This window comes from Carassius carassius, chromosome 6, assembly GCF_963082965.1.
Source record: "Carassius carassius chromosome 6, fCarCar2.1, whole genome shotgun sequence".
NCBI lineage: Eukaryota > Metazoa > Chordata > Actinopteri > Cypriniformes > Cyprinidae > Carassius > Carassius carassius.
In genome coordinates, this window is record NC_081760.1 from 946467 (window position 1) to 971579 (window position 25113).

Here is a 25113-nt window from a genome sequence, read left to right on the forward strand (position 1 = left end):
ATGAATCATTTGAATCAGTCACTTGTTTCCTTTCTAAATGAATCAGCCGGTGTGAACGAATCGTTTGAATGAATGATTCAGTGAATCACTCATTAACCCAGGTACAGTTCACAATCACAAAAAAATATCAAGATACACATCCCTAGTGGGAACAGATTCTCAAATCATGGCCATGTCATTTTGTGTTTTTTTACCCTGCATGTCAGCTACAGGAAACTAAAACAAGGGAGTAGTATGTTAAAATATGGCCACAATATCTCAAATTGGTGGCCATGAATTTCGTTTTGCATGTTGATAACTTCTGGTACTAAGATCTGACTCAATCTAGATATTTAAGCACATGCAGCCATTATGCAACCGGTTTGCAACTATCTAGATCCTTGTCACATGCATCGTACTAGAACAACAGTTCAAGCCTCGACAGAGAGCAGTGTTTGCTGTGCTGTGCAGGTAATTACAGGCTTAATCAGTCCTCGAGCTTAACGAAGCTGCTCTTGCATTAAACAGCAGATTCCCGTGTTGACTGAAAGGCTGAAGAAGCTTTCTTCTAATACATAAAGTTTCGCCCAGGATGTGTTCTTGCTCCTTTCTAACTAATGTGGAGAGTCATGCTAGATTTCCATTCTCTTAAAAACCCTTTTGAAACATGCAGAGAGAATGTGCACGTAATCCTTCATGACGTCAAAGGCGTTCGATGGCGTCTCGGGAGAAAAGCAGCGTGTATAACGTCCTCTCAGTTGTGGTCTGTCTGCGCCATTACGCAGTGGGTTCATAAAGTGTTTAGTTTATTTTCTTGATGGGTTGCTTGCTTTGTGTCCTGAGTTATTGAATGGCTTATTTCTGGTTCTAATGACCCCCTGCATCCCTGAGAGTCAGCAGCTTCACTGTTTCAGAATCATTTACTTCACATTAAATGTCTCAATTCTGTGGAGATGTATCTTAGTAGCAGTTCTGTTTGTTCGAGGTTGAATTAAGGAGCATGCATTGCAACCGTGTCATATTTGTATGCATAGAGTCCAATTTGGGAATTTTAAATATGTGATTTAAAAGAAAAATAAAATAAAATTAAAGACAGTGAATTGCCATTCAGAAGTTTTTAGATTTTTTATGTTTTTAAGAAGATTCTTTCTGCTCATCATGGCTGCATTTATTTAATCAAAACTACAGAAAAAACAGCAATGTTGTGAAATATTATTACAATTGTTACAACTGTTCTGCTTTTTTCGGCATCGTTTAATGAATAAAGGTAAAAAAAATAGCATTTGTTTAAAATATAAATATTTTCTTAAAATATAAACTTTCATTGAAACATTAGGGGTCACAACCTTTTTGAAAAAAAAAAATACTTTTATTTATTATCTTATTCAGATGTGTTCAATTGGTAAAGTGACAGTAAAGATTTTATTGTTAGAAATTGTTTTTTTTTTTTTTGAATAAATGCTAAATATTAAACCTGATCCTGTACTACACAGTAGTAAGAATGACAAACAGACACATAAATTAAGTTCATATGCACTGTACTGGTAATATAGTTTTATATGATTATTTCACAAATGCTTATAGATCATTAAAGCTTTGGTAACACTTTACAATAATGTCTCATTTGTTAACATCATTTAATGCATTAACTCACATGAACTTACAATGAACACTATAATATATTAATATATATTGCTAGTAAGTTTTGAACTTAAAATGAGCTAAGATTAATAATGGCTTGGGCCCGTCATCACTGCTTGCAGCTATATTCTAAACTTTCTCATTGTTTGCTTCAACACAGTTAAACATTTTAATCAGATTTTCCCTCAACTCTCATTATTTTGAGCTGTTAAAACAGGCAGTTAAACACTTTTATTCATAAACCAGGCTGTGACCGAGCTTGAGCTGTAAATTACGGTGCTTTGCCTCCCCAAAGTCCTCTTCTGTACGTCCCTCTTCCATCACAAACATCCTGGAGCAATCCTCTTCTCTCATTTGATGCGCTTCGTAGCAGAATGACTTTGGCACAATCTCTCCAGTGCAGCATGTCCTCACTGAGAGCAAATTACGTTCTTAGTGCCATGAGTTCAGCGAAACATTTCATTCAACTGGATGAAGTTGACCGCAGCGTAATATGGAGAGAGAAAGAACCCTGGGAACTGCCCCAAGACATGAAGACTCAAGAGAACCTTCTCAGTTACGTTCATGTCAGAAGTTACCGTTTCTGGCGACGGTTTGCTGCGTTATAGCCAGTATAAAATGATGTCTCTGTATGTTTTTGGTGTGTGTTCCAGAGCTGGAGTGGTCCAGAGAAGCTGCTGGCGCTGGATGAGTTGATTGACAGCTGTGAGCCCACGCAGGTGAAGCACATGATGCAGGTGATCGAACCACAGTTTCAGAGAGACTTCATCTCACACCTGCCCAGAGAGGTAAAGCGCTCACACACTCATCTCTGAGTTGAGAAGTTTGCAGAAACACTGAACTTGATGTTTTGATGCCGCGAACTTGGGCAGTGATCCTCAGAACTTGTTTCCCTGCTAGTAGTGTGCTCTTTGTTGAAGTCAGCCAATCAGATTAGATAAAGCCAGATTAAGACAAATTTGTGTCTAATTGAACGAAGCAGTCAGTCGATTTTTTACAACAACTGTTAAATTCGTGCCTGCTTTAAGCGGAAAGGTTGTTAATAAATGCTTTTGTTAAAGCCAACAACCCACTTATTTCAACTTATTTTTAAATACTCAAGCTTAACAGTAAATTTCCTGATGTGGAAAAACTCCATTACCCATGATTCTGCACCAAAAGCGTGAGAATTGCGTCGAGAAATCACGCAAGAACACTTCAACATATATTTGGCAATAGATCTAAAATGTATTGTTTTAAGTGTTATCAAATGATTAATCGCGACTAATCGCATCCAAAATACAATTATTTGTTTGCATAATATATGTGTGTATACTGTGTATGTTTATTATGTGTATATATATAAATACAAACACATGCATCTATAAATAAAAAATTTTTTTATATAAGAATATATATACATTTATAAACATTTTCTAAATATATACTGTATGTGTTATATATACATAATAAATATACACAGTACGCATGCATATATAATGTAAACAAAAACTTGTATTTTGGATGCGATTAATTGCAATTACGATGGTTTGTAGTTATGTTGGATAATGTGTATGACCTTGTAGAATATCATTTACAGGTTAGGTTTAGGAATAAACCTTCAAAAAAAATTAAAAAATAAAAGAAATTCTGAAACATTGTAAATTTCTCTTTGAATCACATTAGTGAATCTACTGAAGCCCTGAGCTCTAAACAGACCTTTCCAGTCTTGCACTGTGATGTTTGACGGTGGTTTTAGAGCGTAGTAAGCGCTGGAGTGCTGCTGACAGACATGTCCTCTCTTACTCTTTATCTTCAGAGAGATGTTTCAACTCTCTCGGCTTCTTTTCAGGAATACAGAGGGGAATCTTCCCGTTGTTTCTCTGCTCTCTCTTCCTTTCATCCTCTCTTCTTCCTGTCACTGGTTCAGCTTGCCATTCTTGTTCTTCATCACCTGTCATCTCGTCTTCCTCTTTCCTGGCTCTCTTTTTCTTCTTCTGTCTCTCTCTGCCTGATTGAAGCAGATTGTGGGAACTCATGCTCATGGAATCTCATGCTGCTTCCTTTCTGTACGTAGATCACACAAGGAATGGTGGAACTGTTTGGACATGATCGCTCTTCCGCCCAAGTTGCAGTGCACTTGAAAATAGGAGAATAGAAAAAATAACAACTTAAATAATAAAAAAATATTGTATTCAATAAATGAGGGGTGGTGATAGTTTAGGTATTATATTGTAATATATTTTGTTATGTAATCAATTAGATTATTAAAATAATAATGTGCTTTTTATATAGCATTTTGATATTCTTTTGAAACGTGGTGATTTTTTTAAGTATAAATTTTAAATTTTATAAATTTTCTGTCAATTGAAATATAATTTAAGAACATATTTAATATTTAACACATTAATTGTTTACATTTATTTATTTGTTTTGCCTTTTAACATTTTGGGGGATTTAAAATTGTTTTTTCCTGAATACATTTCATTTTGTTTTTTTTTGTCTAGTATTAATGTTGCATGTCTATACATAGCTTCTTGTTAACTGTAAGACTTTTGATATTTATTCTGTTGTCGCCATTAAGATAGCCTTGCTGCTGACAAGGAGTTACAATAATAAATAACTGAATACAATAAATGTAACACTTTGGCAGAAATATTTATCCTGAGATCTCTCCTGATGTCTGATGTTGTCTTGTGTTGTAGTTGGCCTTACACGTGTTGTCATTTCTGGAGCCCAAGGATCTGCTTCAGGCAGCTCAGACGTGTCGTTACTGGCGCATCCTAGCAGAGGACAACCTGCTCTGGAGGGAGAAATGCAGAGAAGAAGGTGATTTCACTGCTTTCAAACAACTCTGTGGCTTTGGAAACTCATGCACGTGTGTATTGAACAGAGTGGAATCATGCATTGAATCATTAGCGTCACGTCTGTTTTGCAGGTATTGACGAGCCCTTGTACATAAGGAGAAAGAAGGTTATCAAGCCAGAGTTCACACACAGTCCCTGGAAGAGTGCCTACATTAGACAACACAGAATAGACACCAACTGGAGGAGAGGAGACCTCAGATCACCGAAGGTAGCATCAGTGCATTATTTGATGCATTTAGATGAGATGTCTACAAGGCACTGCAAATGACACAGTCAGTGTACATTAATGTATCACAGGAAGTACTTATGAACATACATTAACTAATTATAGAATATAATCTTTGTTTTATAAATATATGATTTTAACTATATATACAGTGCGATTCAATAGTTTGGGATTAGTAAAAATGTATTTTATTACAAGAATGCAATAAATTGATCAAAAGTGACAGTGCAGAGACATAATGTTACAAATCATTTTTGCTCCAAATATATTGTGTTCTTTTGATGTTTCTATTCATCAATGAATGAATGAATGAATGAATAAATGAATGAAAAAAAACAGGCAACGCAGTTGTTTTCAACATTCAACATTTCTGAAGATCATGTGACACTGAAGACTGGAGCAATGATGCTGAAAATACAGCTGTGCATCACTGCAGAAATCTTATATTTTAAATAATTATAATATTTCATAAATATTAGTTTTTACTGTATTTTTTTCAAATAAATGCAGCCTTGTTGTCCGTTTAGATGCTTTCAAAAACTAGCATTTCTAGCATTTCTGATCATTTTGTAAAGAATCCTCTTTTTCTCTCCTTCTCCTCTTTCAGGTGTTGAAAGGCCATGACGATCATGTGATCACCTGTCTCCAGTTCTGTGGAAACCGCATCGTGAGCGGCTCAGACGATAACACGCTCAAAGTATGGTCTGCTGTTACCGGGAAGGTGAGGGTTCTTTGTAATTCATTTTCCAAGGACCTTATAAAGTCCAAACAATCACTGTTAAACATATAAATGTTTGAATACACTAATTACACACTTAAATACAGATTTGTCAGAAATGTAAAAAAAAAAAAGCTAAATATGCAATATTCAGTTGAAAATCTACTGGAGTAAACTTGATTAAATATTAACAAGTGTTTATTTTCTAAAATATGCACACATTCAATCTTATTTGTATGTTTAATATTTAAAAAACCCAAAACATTTCTAATAGTGCTATATTCAGTAAGATAAATATTATTCCAAATTTTAAATTCCAAATGGCTGTATTTGAGAAAAACGTTGTAGTTTGCATTACTGGATATTTTTTAAATGTCTGTTGTCAAATATTAAATGTTTCACTAGTTTTATCTTACCTTGCTCTCTTTCAATGTCACACTGCACACGCTGGAATAGTAAGCCCCGCCTACTTTGATTTGATTGGCCAGCTCAATCAGTTTGGCATTGACGAGCGCCGAGGCAGAGCAGCCTAAAAATGACTTGTGATACTAAGAACAAACAGTGGTCTGCATAATGGAGCGCAGCATATTCTTGTACATGTTTTTAGATATCTGAGGTATGAGCAGCTGTATCCTCTCATTCTCTCTCTCTCTCTCTCTCTCTCTCTCTCTCTCTCTCTCTCTCTCTCTCTCTCTCTCTCTCTCTCACCTCCGTTCTCTGCGGATTCATTGCACTAGCTGATGCTGTGACACGGTCCTTGTGCTGCAGGTTTATTGCAGTTGTAAAATAATGTGTGTGCGGTTCACACATCATTCAGCGCTGGCCTTTCCATCCTGACCTGCATCTAACGAAATCTCTTTTTTTAATGTTCGCTATCATACCAGATTCTAACACAGGTGTTATCATCCTCATTGGTTAGATGCTTCCCTCTTCTATCCTCTCTGTGACTCTCACTATTCTGCTTTACACAGAAGAGGATCTCAAATCATTCCCAAGGTTATCAGCCTTTGAGCTTCTGTAATCAAATCTTTGGCGTGCATTGATTGGCTCTTGCCTCATCACAGCAGAGACGTGATTGGTTAGCGGTAATATGCTGTCTGATGAGAGACAACATTATCGTAGCATGATTAGGGTCATCGCTGTGGATCATGTGACACTGGACTGGAGTAATGATGCTGAAAATTCAGCTTTGCATCATAGGGATAAATTATATTTAAAAGTAGATTAAAATATAAAAACATTATTTTAGATTGCAATTATATTTTACAATATTACTGTTTTTTTCTCTATTTCTGATGAAATAAATTCAGCCTTGATGAGCAGAAGAGACTTCTTACTGATCCCAAACTTTTGAACAGCAGTATAAATGTATTTGTAGTTATAAAACCATTTATATTTGGAAGTGTTCAGCTGGCTCTTGATGGAAATCACAATCAATATGGCAATATTACTTTTGTTATTGCCAACATATGTCTATACTACTTTGTAAAATACAAAAAACATAAGTAATCTTAAACTCAACACAAATTTCGGCAATGAATGTAATTAATATCGGCTAATAAATTAAACATCTAAAATAAATTGTATAGATAAACAAATAGATATTTTACTTCAATATTTAAATATAATTGATATATAATTGTAATTATATATATATATATATATATATATATATATATATATAATTGTGATATATCTAATTATACCATATAATTATCGGCTGATATCGGCACTGTGTTTTGACAAATATAGGCAAGGCAAGTTTATTTTTATAGCACATTTCGTACACAATGGTAGTTCAAAGTGCATTACATAAAGGAAAGTAAAATAAACATGAAGAAAAATAATAACAAAAATAAAACAAGCAATTTTAAAACTTTGAAAATGATTTAAAAATTGACTTATTTAAAAGTAATTTAAAACCAGTTAGAAATAGAAAATTATTTTACATAAAAAAAATCAGTTTGGACATCACACAGTGCTCATTCAATAAATGCACAGCTAAAAAGATTAGTTTTGAGTCTAGATTTAAATGTGACTAGTGTTTTAGCACATCTGATCTCTTCTGGAAGCTGATATAGTACATCCTTAAAATCAAAAAGTATATAGTTGGGTGAATAGTGTCTTAAGTCTGATGCAATGAGTCCCTCGGCACTAACTGTGTCCAATTAAACAGGAAATGCTTTGTCCTTTGAAGCGCCTGTCAGAGGAAGTAGAACAGTGAAGCCGGAGACAATGGGATTTAGTGCGACTGCTTTTCTTCTGCTGTACTCCTCCTTACTTTCTGTACATTTCTGCACTTCACTCAGCTGTTTGAATGCTTTAATAACGTCCAGAATACGTTTGTATCTTTCACAGTCCCTTTTGATCAGCAGGCTGCAGTCTTGTAGTCATGGCCACAGCCACAAATGTTATTTTGGCTGCATTGCCTCTCTGAATCTATGGATGTGGCCCTCTCTATCCTCAGTTTCACTGCTTTGTTCCTTTCTTTCCACTTCTTTTACAGTCTCTCTGTCTTCTTGACCTCGGGTCTGTTTACTTTTTCTTCTCGCTACACTTCAGTTCACCATTTAAGTGCTGTAAACCCCAGGAGCTCATGCAGGCGGCTCACGGGCAGATACTCATCCTCTGAGACCAAAACCTTCTCGGGTTGGAATCGATAACAGATCTAGATAAATAAGCTCCTGTGGGTCATGGGTCGTGGATTTGTAAAATCACCAACCCCCCATGTACACACATACTCATACAAACCTAGTTTGACCTGAAGAATGACATTGTGTGCTTTCTCTTTGTATTTTGGTTCGATGTCTCATTGTTCAAGTTCCTCTCTGTTCTTTGCTCTGATATTGTCTGAGGATAAAGCCAGCCAAAGAATGTCAAAGTGAGAGAATAGTTTGAATTCTTTTGCACACAAGTGCTCCGTTCTCATTAAAACACCATTTGCTGTTTTCACTCATTATATTGGAGACCGTTTTGAGTATATGGATTAAAACCTTTTGCTTCCTTTTCACAAGCAAAGAAATTTCTGACCAAAAGGGCCATTTGCTGCTGTCCATCTGTTGGAAGCAGCAGGTTTCTTTCTGTGTAGGTACGGAGGTGCCCTTCACTGCTGATCTGAGACCAGATTAACAGCTTTTCCAGTAATAGATAATGTTTATTAAGAGGTGGCACCACTGCCATCATGGACTGGTTCCCTCTTTCTGTAGAAGTGAATCATGAACAACTTGGGGTGTTTAATTAAAGATTCCTTTTATGCACATTAAAAAGCAGTTTTTGAGACATGTAGCTTTGGATGTTTTCTTTTTGAATGATTCATTGAAATAATTAGATTTTTTTTTGTTCTCGGAAATTATTAGTTTAACTATTTACTAGTAAATTAATTATCATGTAGGGTCTTGGTCGTGCCTCAAAAGTGTCGACACAATTATTTACAAGCTGAATTTGTCTCACATACTGTATTTTATTATTAAAGGCAGCATCATAATTAATTATTAATAATAATTTTTTGGGGGTTGTAATTTGTCAGCTGTTAAACTACCCGGTCAAGGCATTAAATTTATGCTTTTGGCAGTTGCTTTAACCAAAAAAATAAACCTTACACTGCATTGAAGCAATACATTTGTGAAAGTTTATGCATGATCAGTTTGTTGGGAATCAAACCCATAATTTAGCGGCATGTTCAACAGCTTGAGCTTCAAGAAATCACAGAGAAGTACTTTTCCACACTTCACGCAAACTGGTTATAATTTTTAATTTAAGAATCTGCCCATAAGAGTCATGAACCTTGCATGTGAAGATAATTCACAAGACATGTTTTCTTGCCATTATGTAGTACTTACATACTTTTATAAGCATTCTTGAGATACAGAAAGGCGCTATATGGAAAGAAAAAAATGATTATTATTTTTAGGGTTTTTTTTTTTTCACTAGCAATGATAATGCTATTACTAAACCCCTTCCATAGAACATGAATGGGCCTCATGCTGTGTGTAATAGGAAAGTGATTTTGCGGGAAGATTAGGCTCTAACTCATCATCCGGCTCATTTGAATGTGTGCCATGCTTGAGGATGTGTACAAGCACGATAAGGGTCTGATGAGGGATGAAATGTGACTGAAACTTAAGCAAAGCGATGAGTTGTTTTGAATTAGCATCAAGTAAAAAATCGGGGCTTCTATAGTCAATGTTGTCTCCATGCATGACCATCAAAAACGACACCGCTCAGATTACCTTGGAAATAGTTGAGGTGTTTTTGAGATTTGTACCAACTCACAGATTATATTTATCTCACTGGGAGCTGTCGGACTCATCCGCAGTCGAAAAGGATTCATCCTAAAACTTCAGAGACGTTAACCAGCACTCTGAAGCAGTGGAGGTTTCCTCTGGACGGTCATGCCTGACGTCTTTTCAGTGACACTTGGCCAACATCTTTCTCTTCTGACACATCACAAGAAGCCCTGGGCTGAGACGTCTTTAATCTGGCTTCTCTGAGATGTGTCGACAGGATTTACCCACAGTTCCTTTCACCTGTGTGGTGATGAGTGGCGTGGAAAGTCTTGGTGTCCACAAAAGCTTATGTGGATACCTTAAAAATAAGACTAAATAAATACTAACAGGCTTTTTTTTTCACGTTGCTTAGTGTTTCTCACTTGCAGTTTTGAAAGGGAAACCTGCTCTGACAGAAGTGTGATTTCCAGGTTTGGAAAGTTAATGGAAATTAACGAAATCACAGAAAATTCTGTTATTAATGGAAATGTTTGTTTTTATTAAATATTTATTTGGTTAACATTTTCTTTTTTATATATGATCTCTAATGTAATAAATATTATATCTTTGCACATCAAAATAGTTTTTTAAGATATGCAAAACTGGCTGAAGTTAGGATTCATTTTTAGCATAGTAGTGATAATTATAATAATTATTATAAATCAACTTGCTTTAGAACTGTCACTGTTTATATAGCACTTCTTTCAAAAGTGTGATTTCCAGGCCTGGAAAAGTCATGGAAATTTATATAATGCTTAATAGTCAAGAGAAATGCTCTATTATAGAATATTTATTTTTCTTAATTTTCTCTGTACAATCTCTAATATCTTTATAGATGGATAGCTAGGAAAAGCTTGGATGAAATACTGCTAGAAACTGATCATAAACATTCATATATTCATGAGCTTGTTGTACCATTTAGTTTCAGCACCTGAGTCAAAAAAAGACTAGAATAAAGAAGCAACTGCGTTATGTTTGTACAATATTTCAGAAGATTTAAGATGACGAGCAGATTTATTTGCACAGACGATCTAGCAAGTATTAAAGCAGTGACGTGCATGCTGTACCCTCATGAATATGCACATAAGAACGTTAACCCAGTGTTTGCAAATGTACAGTGGGAAATCACCAAGCTTTTTCAGGATTAATTACTAACTCAGGGTAAAGTATGAAATGTGTGACACCCCTGGGTTTAGATTCGACAGTTTCAAGTCTGAAAGCCCATGAGACTGTTAATGTGATGTTGGAAAGCAGCTCTTTCGGGTCACCTTTTGTGGAGATGTTTATGGCCTGGGTGTGATAGGGACGTACTGTAGAGAAGAGCCAGGAGGTCACAGGGAAAGTATTAGTATATCCGGTTGCTCATACTGTGAAGAAAGCCCTTCGGCATCCATCTTCCTGTTTACTTCTCCTTTCATCACATCTTTCAGTCATCCTGAAGCCTTTGGCTCCATTTCACGCTTTCTCCCCTAATTTTCGCTTCTCTATTCCGCTTTTAATTTCCTGCGACTCTCTCCTCCCCCTCCTTCTCTCCAGCCATGACTCAGACTGCACCTTTGGCTGACCACCAACTCCTTGACATGCAGACTGCAGCACTCCTGGTCAAACCCTCCATCAACTTCTGCATCAGAGAAACAAACGCACCTAGCCGGAGATTGGTGCCTTATGCTGATCCAGCAAATCATATATTATACAAAATATATCTAAACATGTTGTTGAATCAGCAAAAAACCTCTTGAGGCCTGATGGTCTTGACAACCCCATTAAGTATATGTAAATGGATTTTAATTTATGTGCTTTTATGTATTTATTTATTTATTTTACTATTTAGGTTTATTTCAGTTTTAGTAAATTTTTTATCTATCTATATTTTATTTTAGCTTTATTTTAGGAATGCAAGACATTGGATTTTGCCGATATCTGATATGCCGAACTCACTTTGGCCAATAGCCAATACCTATAGATAATTCCTTTTTTTGAGGGGAAACAACACCAAGTCTCCCCTGTTCAGAGATTATAAACAATTTGTATGTTATTGTATGTTATTAGTTTTATCGGCAGGGCATATCGGCATCATATCGGTCCCATACGATATTTGTGTTTTAAGCCTTTATCAGCCAATTGATGTTCCGATAATATTGTGCATCCCTATTTTTATAATCAACTTTGGTCTGACCTCTGATGTCTTTTAGAATGGTCTGTCTTTCCCAGAAGGCTTTGTACCAATTTAGTTAAGTGAGGTAATATGCTAGTGACGGCATTGCAAGGGTTTGTTCTCAGTAGACTCTGTTTACCCATCTACTTATGCAAATATCCATCAGCAATTTATTGGCCCTAGAAGACGTTTTGTGCTCATGAGAACCATTCCGTTGTTATGGCACACTATAATTTGCTTTGTTTACCTTGTATACCCTCCTTTAACTCCTTTACAGAGCCTAGGCTCAACAGCTTTACTGTATTTAACACACAGATGTTCTTCAAACTACAGTTCCCACAAACCATTGTAGTCAGTGGTTTGATAATGAAAAGCTTTAATAGCAGCGCTCTTCCAGATGGCAGAGGACATTTTTGGTATGAAAATAGGAGAGTTGGCAATGAAAACAGCTGCTCAAAACAGTCTGCTCGCCATCTGAGACATGAATTGGTCTGCCAATCCCGGCCAATCAGAGATACAGTGGCTTTCGAAACATTAACAAAGGGGTTGAAATGCGACCATGAGCACAATATGAATTTTTGAAAGAAGACTAAACAAAATGAGCACTGGTACTTTATACCACCCTGGCCACAATTTGCACGGTATCTTCTTGCCTAAGATTAGATGTGGACTGTAAAATCAATGGAATTTGGAAGGGATTTAAACCTCGATCCTTGGCTTCAAACATTTCCCACCAGATACTCAAACGGAATGCTAATCTCCATGCCTCATGGGTGCCATAGACTTGCTCTTTTATGGGTTCTCAACGGGCAGATAAACGGACACCTAAGCCATTTGGTTTCAGAGGTCCTCTCCCAGACACAGCCTGAGCGGGCTGTAATCGCCTGAGAACACGGCCTGAACGTTTTCCGTGCTCAGCGGCATTATTTAAACCACCTCAGCATTCCATGGGAAAGATCCAGTAACACATACTCATTATGGAACACAACACCTCATCCATAATGCAGTAAGAACTACATTAATATTCATGATTAAACCCCCTCCCATTTCTCTCTGGCATGTCTTGGACACTTCAAACATGAGTGGAGTAGCTTTTGATCACAAGATGATAAGAAATAGTCTTTGGGCACGCTTTAACTCTGATTGTTCAGAGATGACATCCCTGTTGTTCTTCCAGTCCCCTTGCAGAGCCTTTCTGCTTTTAACCCCTTCTTTTACCATCCAATTTGTCATTTTTGCTAGTACAGTAATGGTTTGAAATGACTGTTAATTGGTTTGATTTCCTCTTTTGTTCCATCAACCGCCACATGCAGTGATGGAACAAAGCAAGATGTGTAAAAACGCTCGAAAGCCTTTTGAGTTTTTTGGAGCTTTGGTCACCGCTTCTAAAGATTAATGATGCATTACGGTTGATCGTGATCCAGATGGAGACGGAAAAAAGAGCAGCTGCATTATGAATTACTCTTTCCCATCTCCTGGGTTTATCACCCATGCTTTTATCGGTCATGGTTCAGAGGTTACGCCGCCTTTGACACTTGTGACGCTTTCCACTCGCCTCATAAAACGACGAAATTGACCAAAAGCACCTTTGATTCATTGTTTGAATCTGAAATGAAATTCAATTTGGTTTTATTAGAGGAAATGGCCCTTAACCTTATGGATTATTCTAATGGAATTCTCTCATCATGCTGGTCAATATGTAATATATCATATGAAATCAAGAGTGTTTTTTTTCATTAATGCTTCTTTGAACGGACTGTACAGTTATTTGATGTATGTTGATAAGCAGAAGTTGTCTTGGGTAAAGGTCAAAGTGATGGATCGGAGTGCTTATAATTAGTGCTGGCATTGGGGAATTAATATGCAATCTTTTTCTTGTAGTTTCAAGTTGTTTTATTTATAAAGCACATTTAAAAACAGCATGCATGGCTGACCAAAGTGCTGAACAATACATAAAACAAAAGCATTGGGCAGATCACATATTAATGACACAAGCTCACAACAAATAGAATGCAGAACACAAATTTTTATTTTATTTTAAAGCAGTTATGCCCTATCTAGCAGTCTAGGTTTAATTTTAAGGTTTAATCTTGGAGAGAAGACTTAACTGAAAAAAACAAGAGCTAATCACCGCATTTATTTGTTTGTCAAATTTGGGCTACAATCCCAAAACATGCCGAAATTCTTAATATAGCATGAAGAAAAGGGAGCAAGGTAGTCTAGGTCAATACTTCTACTCCCAGAGTTTTCATGGGGACCAAAGTCTATGACCTTGGGTTTAGATTCATTCAGTTGTAGAAAGTTGTGAGAGAACCACATTTTTACTTCATGTATGCAAGCGAAAAGATATTTCATAGCAGTAGGTTTATTACGATTCAGGGGTAGATTAATTTGGGTATGCTGTGAAATGATATGCCATGCTTTCTGAAAATGGAGCTCAAAGAAAGTAAATACAGGGAAAAGAGAACAGGTGTGAGAATTGAACCCTGTGGCACTCCACAAGAAAGTTGAGCTGATGACAAAGAAAAGTTACCCAGTCTGACAGAAAAACTTCTATTAGTTAAAAATTATTTAAACCAATTAGGGAGAGTTCCCTGGATCCCCACATAACATTCTAGACAGGATAAGAGAATATTATGACCAGCTGTATCAAAAGCTAAGGTTAGGTCTTAAAGTACTAGGATCACAGAGTCGCCAGAGTCAGTCGCTAAAAGTGTATCATTAAAGACCTGTAATAAAGCAGACTCAGTGCTGTACAGAGATTTAAAACCAGACTGAAAGGTTTCAAAAACTGTTCTGAGCTAAGAAAAGACTGTAGTTGAATAAGCACAGTTTTTTCCAAGACTTTGATAATCAAAGGAAGAGTCGAAATAGGTCAAAAATTTTTGAAATGATGAACATCAAGTGAAGGTTTCTTGAGAAGAGGAGTAACAGTAGGAGTCTCAAAGTAGTTTAGATATGTGGCAATGTAGTTCAGTTGATTTACCCTTATATTTGTTCTCTCTTTTTCACCAGTGTTTACGGACGTTAGTTGGCCACACCGGCGGGGTCTGGTCCTCGCAAATGCGAGACAACATCATTATCAGTGGCTCCACAGACCGAACGTTGAAGGTCTGGAATGCAGAGACGGGAGAATGTATCCACACGCTGTACGGTCATACCTCAACAGTGCGCTGTATGCACTTGCATGAGAAAAGGTAACATCTACTGCCCTCCAACCAAAGCCACTTTACAGCCAGATGCATGTAGACCACTGCTAGAAAAACAAGCCCTTTACTCCTTTGTTTACATAATATGCATTTACTTTAGATGTGTGTGTGTGTGTGTGTGTGTGTGTGTGTGTGTGTGTGTGTGTGTGTGCGTGCACGTGCGCGCATCCCGGTATATATCAATTATTTTATTTAATATTATATGATATTAATATTAAGTTGAATATTGTTGATAATGGTATGAATTGAAATATGTCTGGTTCAAATAAATTGAAAGTGGTACGCTGATGTAGAATCAAATTTGGATAAACAACTACCATGCATGAGTTCACTTACTTTCAGTTATTATATAAAGTACTGTATATTAGATCATATTTAATAGCAGCACACAATGCAGGACTGTGGGCACAGCACACAGTTCCCATCTGGTTTCAGCTGCACACATTTACTGTGCAGAGTGGATCCTCTTTGAGTATTCACATACAGATGCATTGCTTCTTTATACTCTGTTGTGAACCACACAATTGAGTGCCTCTGCGTCTATTGGTGCACATTTTTTTCCCCCCATGATTGCTTATTTTGTGCAGTGACCTCAGGCTTCATTTAGCAACAACAATAGTAGTTTCTGTTTGTTGCTCTTTGCATCACCAGCATCCATTTTAATGTTCATTTTGCTCATTTAAAAAATATATTTATCAAACCCGTGCCCCAAGGGTCTGGTTTTGTAAGCATGCAATGTTTTCCCTTTGATTTATGTAATACCATAAGCAAACACAAGCCTTGAAGGTGCAACTGTCATAGAATGCTAAATTAATGCTTGATTGCATTCTATTATAAGTTGAGAAAGAAATAATTTAAACTGTTATATGAAACTTTTAATGCAAGCATGCTACTTGAAGCTGTTGAGAAGTAAAGCAAGTTGTTTTTCTCTTCTCTCAGGGTGGTGAGTGGCTCCCGGGACGCCACGCTACGGGTTTGGGACATTGAGACGGGTCAGTGTTTGCACGTGCTCATGGGTCACGTGGCGGCCGTTCGCTGCGTACAGTATGACGGCCGTAGGGTGGTCAGCGGGGCCTACGACTTCATGGTGAAAGTGTGGGATCCTGAAACAGAGACCTGTCTACACACACTCCAGGGTCACACCAACAGAGTCTACTCCCTACAGGTAAACAGAGACATTTACGTCCTTCCACCTGACACACAGATTAAGATCACAGTCTTTTAAAGCAACCGAAAGAATCAAGCCACTTTAGCCTTCTTTGTCTCTGTGGGTCACTGCTCTGTTAATTCTTGATTAATAAGGCGAGAGATCTCTAAAGCACTGCTTTAAAGGAGTGTGGATTAATCATTCTGTCTATTCTTTTAAAAAGCACATAGCTTCAGTGACTCTGAGTGCTATTAGGTGCTAATAGGATTTGCACAATTTAGCATTTTTAATGTATAATTGCCATCATAAACCGTAGCATTACACTCGTTCAAAAGTGCATTTAAAATGCAGTTCATAAATACAATGAATACAATAAATACAATACTTTTTGGGCAACATAAAGTTCTTTAATTTCAGGGTCAAGCTGATTTGTTAAAAAAGAATATTATAAATGTTTGAAAAACATTTGTCCTCCAAAGTAATGTCCAGAAACATTGATTTCTTTCCGATCATTTTATGTCATCGAGTTGAACTTTTGTTGAAAGTGATTTAAAACCATTTAGAAAACCATCATGAGTGCAAGGTTTACTTGGTCAAAGCTTTTAAACAAGCTTTTTTGTTATTTGTTGGACAATCGACTTTAGACAATCTGCATTAGTCCTGATTTGTTCATATATTCATAATTTCAAGAGCTTTGCTGTAATTACATTAGAAGAATTCAATCAAACATAGTGGCGTTTAATACAATAACAATAGAACGGAGAATATGTGTAATTCAGCTTGTGCTGCATCTCATTGTGAAGCGAATCAAATCCCTGTGGTACACAGTACAGCTTTTATTGAATTGTTCTTGGCTTTTATTCTAGACAGAGAATAACTCTGAGTGTTTAGCCACAGTCATTTTCTTATATAACAGGCCATTTATTAATTACTGAGCGCTGATTGATTTGATCCGCTCCTCCTACAGTTTGACGGCATCCATGTGGTGAGCGGTTCGTTGGACACGTCGATCCGGGTGTGGGATGTAGAGACTGGAAACTGTATTCACACGCTCACAGGTCATCAGTCTCTCACCAGCGGCATGGAGCTCAAAGATAATATCCTGGTCTCCGGAAACGCAGACTCTACCGTCAAGATCTGGGACATCAAGACCGGCCAGTGCCTACAGACACTGCAAGGTGAGCAGAGCGAGTCCGGTCGATCCCAAAGACTTATAAAGGGGATCAGAGATTGAAAAATCTCCATGAAATCACTTCTTTTTTCATTTTTTAATGAACGTCCTCTCGTAGACTTGGTTTATAGGGCATGTTGTTTGGACAGTGCTGATATTTTTTTTAGCTTTTGTGGAGCCTGAAAACCATTTTGAACTGTAGATGTATGAAAAAAATAATTAATTTTGATGCATCACTAATTTATTATAATTCTTTTTACATTTGGCATTTTTGGGCATGTACAGTTCTTTTAAGAGCTTCACACTGCAAAAAAAAAAAAAAAAGAATTTATATACATATATATAACGATTTTACTGTATTTTTGACTTGTTTTCCCATGCAGATAGAAGAATTAAGATACATCTACTTGACTTCAGATCAGTTTTCTGAAAAAAATTAAAATTAAGTGTTTTTTTCTTTCTTTACATAAAAAACATCTGCCAGTGGTGCATAAAAAGTAATCTTGTTTTCCCTTTGAATTAATATTTTTTTTATTCCCCCTTGGCAGATATTTTTCTTTTTTAAGGCAAAAAACTAACAAAACTGATAATGTTCCAGAAAACGGGAATAAAATTTGCCTCTCAAGTAAACGTATATTGATTTGTTTAGATATTTGTACTGGGGGAAAAAAAGACAAAAATAATAAGAAACTCATTTGTGGAGTGCAGCTCATAAATCAATAATCAGCTTATTTAACTTGATAAAGTGCTTGTTCAGTTTTAAATTTCAAATTTTAAGTCTTAAATGAATATCTTATGTGCCTCAAGCACTTAAAGCATAAAACAAAACAATACCCATTTTAGACGAACATCATTTTTACTTGAGGCGAAAAATAAAAAAATTCCACCTGACATGCATTTGGGTTTCCAAAGATGTTTTTTTCATGATTCCCAGCCTCTCTCTGTGGGATGGCTGATGTGATGAAAGGACTCGTTTGGGGTGCCCAGAGGGTACTAAAGGAGGGGTTGGACCATATACCAGTTTGTAGGCCGTTTAATTGCGTTGTTGAGCATTTCCTGTTATCACCTAATGACTCTTGTTTGCCATAATACACAAAAACACACATTTGACCCCAGACGAGATGCTCAGCTCGGCCGCGGTGCTTTGAAGTGCCAATGCTCAAACACACAGACTCTCTCATTAAAGAAAAGGGACTATTGTGGCACTCTGTGTAGTGTCTTGCACATCAATAGAGAGCGGCCTTCTCATTTACATTCACACAGTTGACTTTAGCGCTCGGCTAATGGGTGTTCATGAAAGAATCCGTGCCTTTGAAATGGATATTTTTAGTTTGCATTCACTTGTGAGGTCTAGATGTTTGATATCATGATTAATTTTGTGTATTTGCATGTGATGGTGCTGTAATGGTTCACCACACCCCTCTGCAGTAACGAGTCTCTCTTACGCTCTATACGCCTTGCATACACTTTTATTAGACTCGCATGTTTCAGAAAGACTCGACTCAATACCTCAAGGGCACAGAATCAAAGCCATTAATGCCACAGTGTTTCCTTTAACCAAAGTTATACACTCTCTTCTTCACTCCATCCCTTGTTAAGTAGTACACTGGAGCATGCTTTAAAAAAGCCACACTTTAAGGTTCTCACTATTAACTAACTCTGAAGTCAATAACCTGCTAATCAGCTGTTTATTAATAATTAGTAAGTTTAGGTGTAGGGTTTAAGATCAAGTCATTTAAAATATGCACATGCAGAATAATGCATTAATATGTGCTTTATAAGTACTAATAAACATTCTAGTTAATATGCAGTACTGATAAACAGTCGATAAGCAACTAGTTAATAGTGAGAATCGCTGCCTAAACTAAAGTGTTAGCAAGATTTGAAAAAGCATATATTCAATATCGTTTACTTCTTTACAAGTGATGCATATCTGATTTCCTTTATCTCACTCTCAGGTCCACACAAGCACCAGAGTGCAGTAACCTGCCTGCAGTTCAACAAGAATTTTGTCATCACCAGCTCTGATGACGGTACGGTGAAGTTGTGGGATCTTCGTACGGGCGAATTCATCCGTAATCTGGTCACACTGGAGAGCGGCGGCAGCGGCGGCGTAGTCTGGCGGATCCGTGCATCCAATACTAAACTGGTTTGTGCGGTGGGCAGCCGTAACGGCACGGAGGAAACCAAGCTCCTCGTGCTGGACTTCGACGTGGACATGAAGTGATGGAGGTGGGCTTCAACGGCACTCGTTTGGAAAACCGGGAGCAGCCTGCTGCGCCAGGACCGATCACTCATGGCATCTCCATCTCCCCGTCGTGCCACGGTCCACGACTGCAGCCACAGTCCCGTTCACCTTCCGAGGTGCAGACGCTCACAGCATTCTGGGAAGGAAACTGACAAAAGAAGGACTTGGGAAGACAGGATTGTCCCTTTTCCGATCACTCAAGGCGACCTCGCAGAGACTTGTTCGCTCAAGCCTGGCTGAAGTTCTCACCCTTATGTACAAACATTTGTTTTTGTTTTTTGAACCAAACAGTCGACACTGTATACATGAGACCCTAATGCATCGAGACGGACATGGAGTGATACACAGTGTATACAAAAGTAACTTTAATGGAGAAAGATCCGAGCTTTGTACTGTGGGAGTGATTCAAGAGAGAGAAAGGAAGCCAATTTTGTCAGTCCTCATCAACCTCAGCACGCGCCAAATATCCCTCTCCTCCTCATGCGTTGAATTTTTCTTTTGTATCCGTTTCTTTTTTCTTTTTTTTCACAATCTTGGTTTTCGCGTCAACAGCTGTGAATTAAAGTTTTGTGCTTTCTTTTCAAGTTCAGTTCTTTTTTTTGTTTGTTTCACAATCCTACTTCTGTTGCAAACAACAGGTTTCAGTATTAAGCTAAACCCACTCTGCTGTTTCACACGTTTATGGGATTTTATTTTGTCATTTTTATTTTTTTTGCTATTCAGTACTCCATAAGGAGTGCCTCTCTGGATTCGGAGAGATGTTTCAACCGTTCTGTTCTCATTAGCTCATCAGTGCTGGTGCTCTGTGGGAACTGGGAATGTTTTCCCCCACCACCAACCCCTCCAGTACTGTCCATCCCAGTGGCCAAACTGGATTTTATGCTGCTAGACTCAAAGAAAAATAAAGTGGAACTTTAACTGGCTGTGACGTTTTAGTCCCAGACGACATTCTAAACAAAAGTGACTTGTGGAGTTTGAACTTATAAAAACGACACAAACAAACGTACCAACAAAAGCAAGATATTGAAAAAAACAGCTGTTTTTTGCCACTGAAACTTGAGCCAAATGTGCCTCTAGGAGGCGTAGAGGAGGGAGAATGTCTGACAGAGACGGGTTTGTCTGCTGAGATGAAACGCCGGACGAATTATTTTGCGAGCACGACTGTGTGTGTGTGTGTGTGTGTGTGCAGGTGTGTGTTTGAGCAAATTATTCACACATTCCTTGAGACAAAAGCTCTGTCATCCTTGAAATGTATGCTTCTACGAAAAATAATCCCATTAGTTGAAAAACGAGATTGTTGGAACCGACGTAAAGTTACCGAAGAAAAAAGGTGGTCTTCGTGTACAGAAATGGACATCTGATTACATCTTAAGTGCTAGAGCTCAGCTGGTTCTGTTGGTGACGCTCTCATGGGTTTTGTTTTGTTTAGTTTGTGTTTTTCTGAATGGTAAAGCAGCTTCATAGATAAGACATAACTCATCCGTAGCCAAACGATTTGTCTCATCCTCCAAGTCACACAACTCAAGCGGAACTGTGAAAGTGGTTTAACACTGTATATTAAAGGAAAAACAATCTTGTTCTTTCACCTGTTTTTTTTCTTCTTCTTCCCGTTTAATTTATAATCTGGTTTGAGAAATCAGATGTTGGAGCTGTTTTTTTTTTTTTTTCAGTTTATGTAAACTGCCTGGCATAACAGAGAGATAAAAAAAAAGAAACCTTAAAGGGATTGTGTATTTGTTTGATTCATTTAGAATTTTTTTTTTCCTATAACTTAAGTGCAATAAAATGTGGGTTTTTTCTTTGTTCATTTCAACGATTTTGGTTGTCTGTGTTTCTCAGTGTGTGAAAGTGTCTCATATGTCCAATAAAGCTTCTATAGTTTTTTCTGCTTAAGAAAAAGGCAATGCATCCATGGGGCTTAATGTGATATTCATTAAAACAAGGCAGAATAGCTTCTCAAGTCTTCTAGACGGTGACATCTCTTCTCCTTCTGGTACATATTCTCTCATTAAAGCCTCAGATGCTTGATCTACACCGCAGTGTGTCCTGCAGAACGGCTGATGAAAACATAAAGGAGGTAGATCAGTAATCCTTCTCAACCAGCCAGTGTTTGTTCAACATTCTTTACAGTATGAAACTCTTAAATATCACGTACCTCATGGCATCAAGAGAATGTAAGTATGAGCTCTTAGATTTAAGCAAAGGTTTGAAAGTCGAGGGATGATGTGTTTCTCTCGATCTACTGCAGAATCATCCTAAATCAGCCTAAAGCTGAAGGATGTTCACAGCCTGTTTGAAAACTCAACACTACAAGTCAATAATAGGTAATGGAAAGAAAGATATACTGTAGCTTGTATATTATGCTCTATGCACTTAAAAAAAATACTGTGGGAAGATTTCTGAATACTAACCACCATAATGATGATTCAAAATAAAACTGAAAATATAATCTACAAATAAAATATATGAAAATACATGTTTTATTACATGCATTCCTTTCTGGTCTTTGAATCTGATTGGCTGATAAGAGTGCAATATTGATGCTCAAATCTGCTATAATTTGATAATACTGTTTTTGTGTCACGTAATCAAGTTTTAAGAGATTTTTAGACAAGAATGTACTTGCTTAGACTTCAAATATGTGTTTTATTAATAAAGATAACGTCTATTTAAAAATGTACTTTAACGTTTTGGGAGCTCCAGGGCGTCGGCAGCCATTCAGCGCTCATGAACCATTTGACATAATTCGTAAAATGCGAACTTTTTTTATTAAGAGACTGAAACTGAAGTTATTTTTACTCTTAAAAACAGCTTGTAAGATGAAGTTAACAGATCCCAGGATCAGCGCTGTCATTGGAAATCAGATGAAAGATAGTACGACAAAGATATCGCTTTCCTCAGCGGACATACAGACTAATGTTTTATTGTAAATATGAGATTGATCTGAAGAACGAATGCTGTATCTGATGCAGATAATCACACTCTCTCAATCCATATCTTTCATCATAAAACTCTACATGTAATACAGTGAGACAATAACGTTCCAATGAATCAATTGAACGTTCCTTCGTTACTAAACAACAGTAATCTTCCTGAATTATTAACAGATCTTGAGCTCAGCTGTTAAACTGTCAAACTGTAATTTGAGGCTGTGGCAGAAGGAAGTAGTTCTGCACAAAAGAGGGGTTTTAAAGACACTCTGGTGTTGTTTCTTGTGTATTTACACACTCGTGCCGTCGAACTGTTGTATAAACACAATATCAGACTTGTAGACGTGAGATATGGCTGTATATATCAGCACAATGTATTTACCTACGACTATATATATATATATATATATATATATATAGGTAACACTTTAATTTAGGGAGCAATTCTCATGATTAACTAGTTGCTTATTAGCATGCATATTACTAGCATATAGTCTGTTTATAAGTACTTGTAAAGCACATATTAAAGCCTTATTGTGCATAATCTTATTTTAGATACATTAATCCTAAGCCTGTGTGTGTGTGTGTGTGTGTGTGTGTTTGCTAGTCAAACAACATTTAAAACATAATGGAGAAGAAAGATTAAAGACCATTGCATGAGTTTCAGTGGAATCCTTGATTTATTTCATCTTGCATAAACCATTTCTGACTTTTAAGAGGATGAATGAATAAAGTCCTTTAACTGTAAATGAAATGCTGCCACATAAGACACAAAAAGATGGTTCATTTATTTAAGGAGGTGCATAAGCTTGATGTCAGGAAAATGACTAATATACATATAAATATGCTTTTACATTTGCATCTAAATCTATACAATGCAGCAAAATATTTATGCATCGTGATTATATAAAGGCCATCTGGTCTCTCCCCGTCAACTCTGGTTTTATGGTTCGTTATTCATTTCCCAGAAATGAACACTAACACATCAAAAATCTAACTGAGCCCTTGAGAGAAGAACTGTTTAGAGCAATTCAAATTCTTGACCATCAACTTTGACCATCAAGATTGACTCGTTTGACTAATCGCTGTGGACTTTCATGGGATTGGATGTCAGTTATTGTTATACGGTTCACCTATAACACATCTACTGTTCTTGACATCACTTGACGCTGGCAATTCATTTTCAGTTTTATTTTATATGAATAGAAACTGTATCCATTTAATCTCATTCGTTTGTTAACGTTTGATCTTTTTCATATTCAGGCGGTATTGGCTTGAATACATATCCCTCAGTAAAGATGAATCTGATTCAGAAGTTCCCAGAGCCCTGTCTATTACTCAAACACAATGTGAAAGAGAAAAACAAGAGTGTGTGTGTGTGTGTGTGTGTGAGAGAGAGAGAGAGAGAGAGAAAGAGAGTATCATTAGTGCGAAAGAAGAAAGAGCGGCCTATATTGAAGAGATGGGGGAATTTATAAAAGTGGAAAGGGAGGGATAAAGGATTAGGATCTTTTTCTTCACCCGAGTTCCTTTGTTCCTGTAATCCTGCCTCTCAGCACGAGCGGCGCTCCATGGGAGAATCCTGTCTGTACAGTCTGATACCGGCATCACAATAGATAAATCATCTACAATCATATTCACCGCTGGGATAATCTGAGGGGTGTAAAAACACAAAGCAAACCCAGGAAACCGTTTGATTTGTTGGACACAAAGTCACTGTGTAATTAGAAGCAAATAGCTGTTGTCCATAAATGTTGATGTAGCTTTTACAATGAAGGTTTCATTTAGAACAATGCCAGTTAATATGCTTGGAGAGTGCATTTTAAACTGTTGGAAACTGGGAAGATCCTGCATTGTTTTTAATGTTTTCCCATGTAATATTCCACAGGCAGAGCGTTCGAGGATGTTGTGTTACTGCACCATGCCTCATTTACTTGCTAGATTGTTGAACGGCTAAAGTAGCAATTAAGAAACGGGCCTGGTTGAGCTATGAGTCTAACTAAGCGCTAGAAGATATCGTTCTGTCTGTTTTCCACTCTCTTTTCATTTCTTTCTAGCTTTATAATGTAACTCCTGGTTTTTGCAGACGTCAGCAGCTACTTCTCAAAAGTTTGGGTTTGGTAAGATTCTTAAAGTCAAAGTCACCTTTATTTATATAGCGCTTTAAACAAAATACATTGCGTCAAAGCAACTGAACAACATTCATTAGGAAAACAGTGTCAATAATGAAAAAAGGATAGTTAAAGGCAGTTCATCATTGAATTCAGTTATGTCATCTCTGTTCAATTAATTCAATTCAATTCAAGTTTATTTTTATAACGCTTTTTACAATACAAATCGTTACAAAGCAACTTTACAGAAAATTATGTTTCTACAATATTTAGTAGTAGCTAGTAGTTTGTGCACGTTTGACAGGATTTTAGAAAAAATAAAAAATAATAATACAAGACGTAGTCAGCTAGACGATGAACTATCAATATTATTAATTAATAGTAATTATATGATGCAGTCACACATGTAGCAATAATTGTTAGTTCTGTTTGTTGATTCAAGGTTAGGATCATCTGGGGTCCTCTGA

General features: G+C 36.9%; 1 protein-coding gene across 3 annotated transcripts in view; it reads left to right on the top strand.

Moving 5' to 3' along the window:
* LOC132142161 (F-box/WD repeat-containing protein 7-like) overlaps positions 1-20327 on the top strand; it is a 96669-nt gene extending 76342 nt beyond the window's left edge. For all 3 annotated transcript variants that reach the window (XM_059551811.1, XM_059551812.1, XM_059551813.1), the window contains 8 exons: positions 2274-2408; positions 4305-4428; positions 4538-4674; positions 5300-5413; positions 14846-15027; positions 15979-16204; positions 17154-17364; positions 19316-20327. In XM_059551811.1, the coding sequence (XP_059407794.1) occupies positions 2274-2408; positions 4305-4428; positions 4538-4674; positions 5300-5413; positions 14846-15027; positions 15979-16204; positions 17154-17364; positions 19316-19584 (1398 nt within the window). In that variant the 3' untranslated portion in view covers positions 19585-20327. The remainder of the gene's footprint in view (positions 1-2273; positions 2409-4304; positions 4429-4537; positions 4675-5299; positions 5414-14845; positions 15028-15978; positions 16205-17153; positions 17365-19315) is intronic.
* Positions 20328-25113: the final 4786 nt, after the last annotated feature.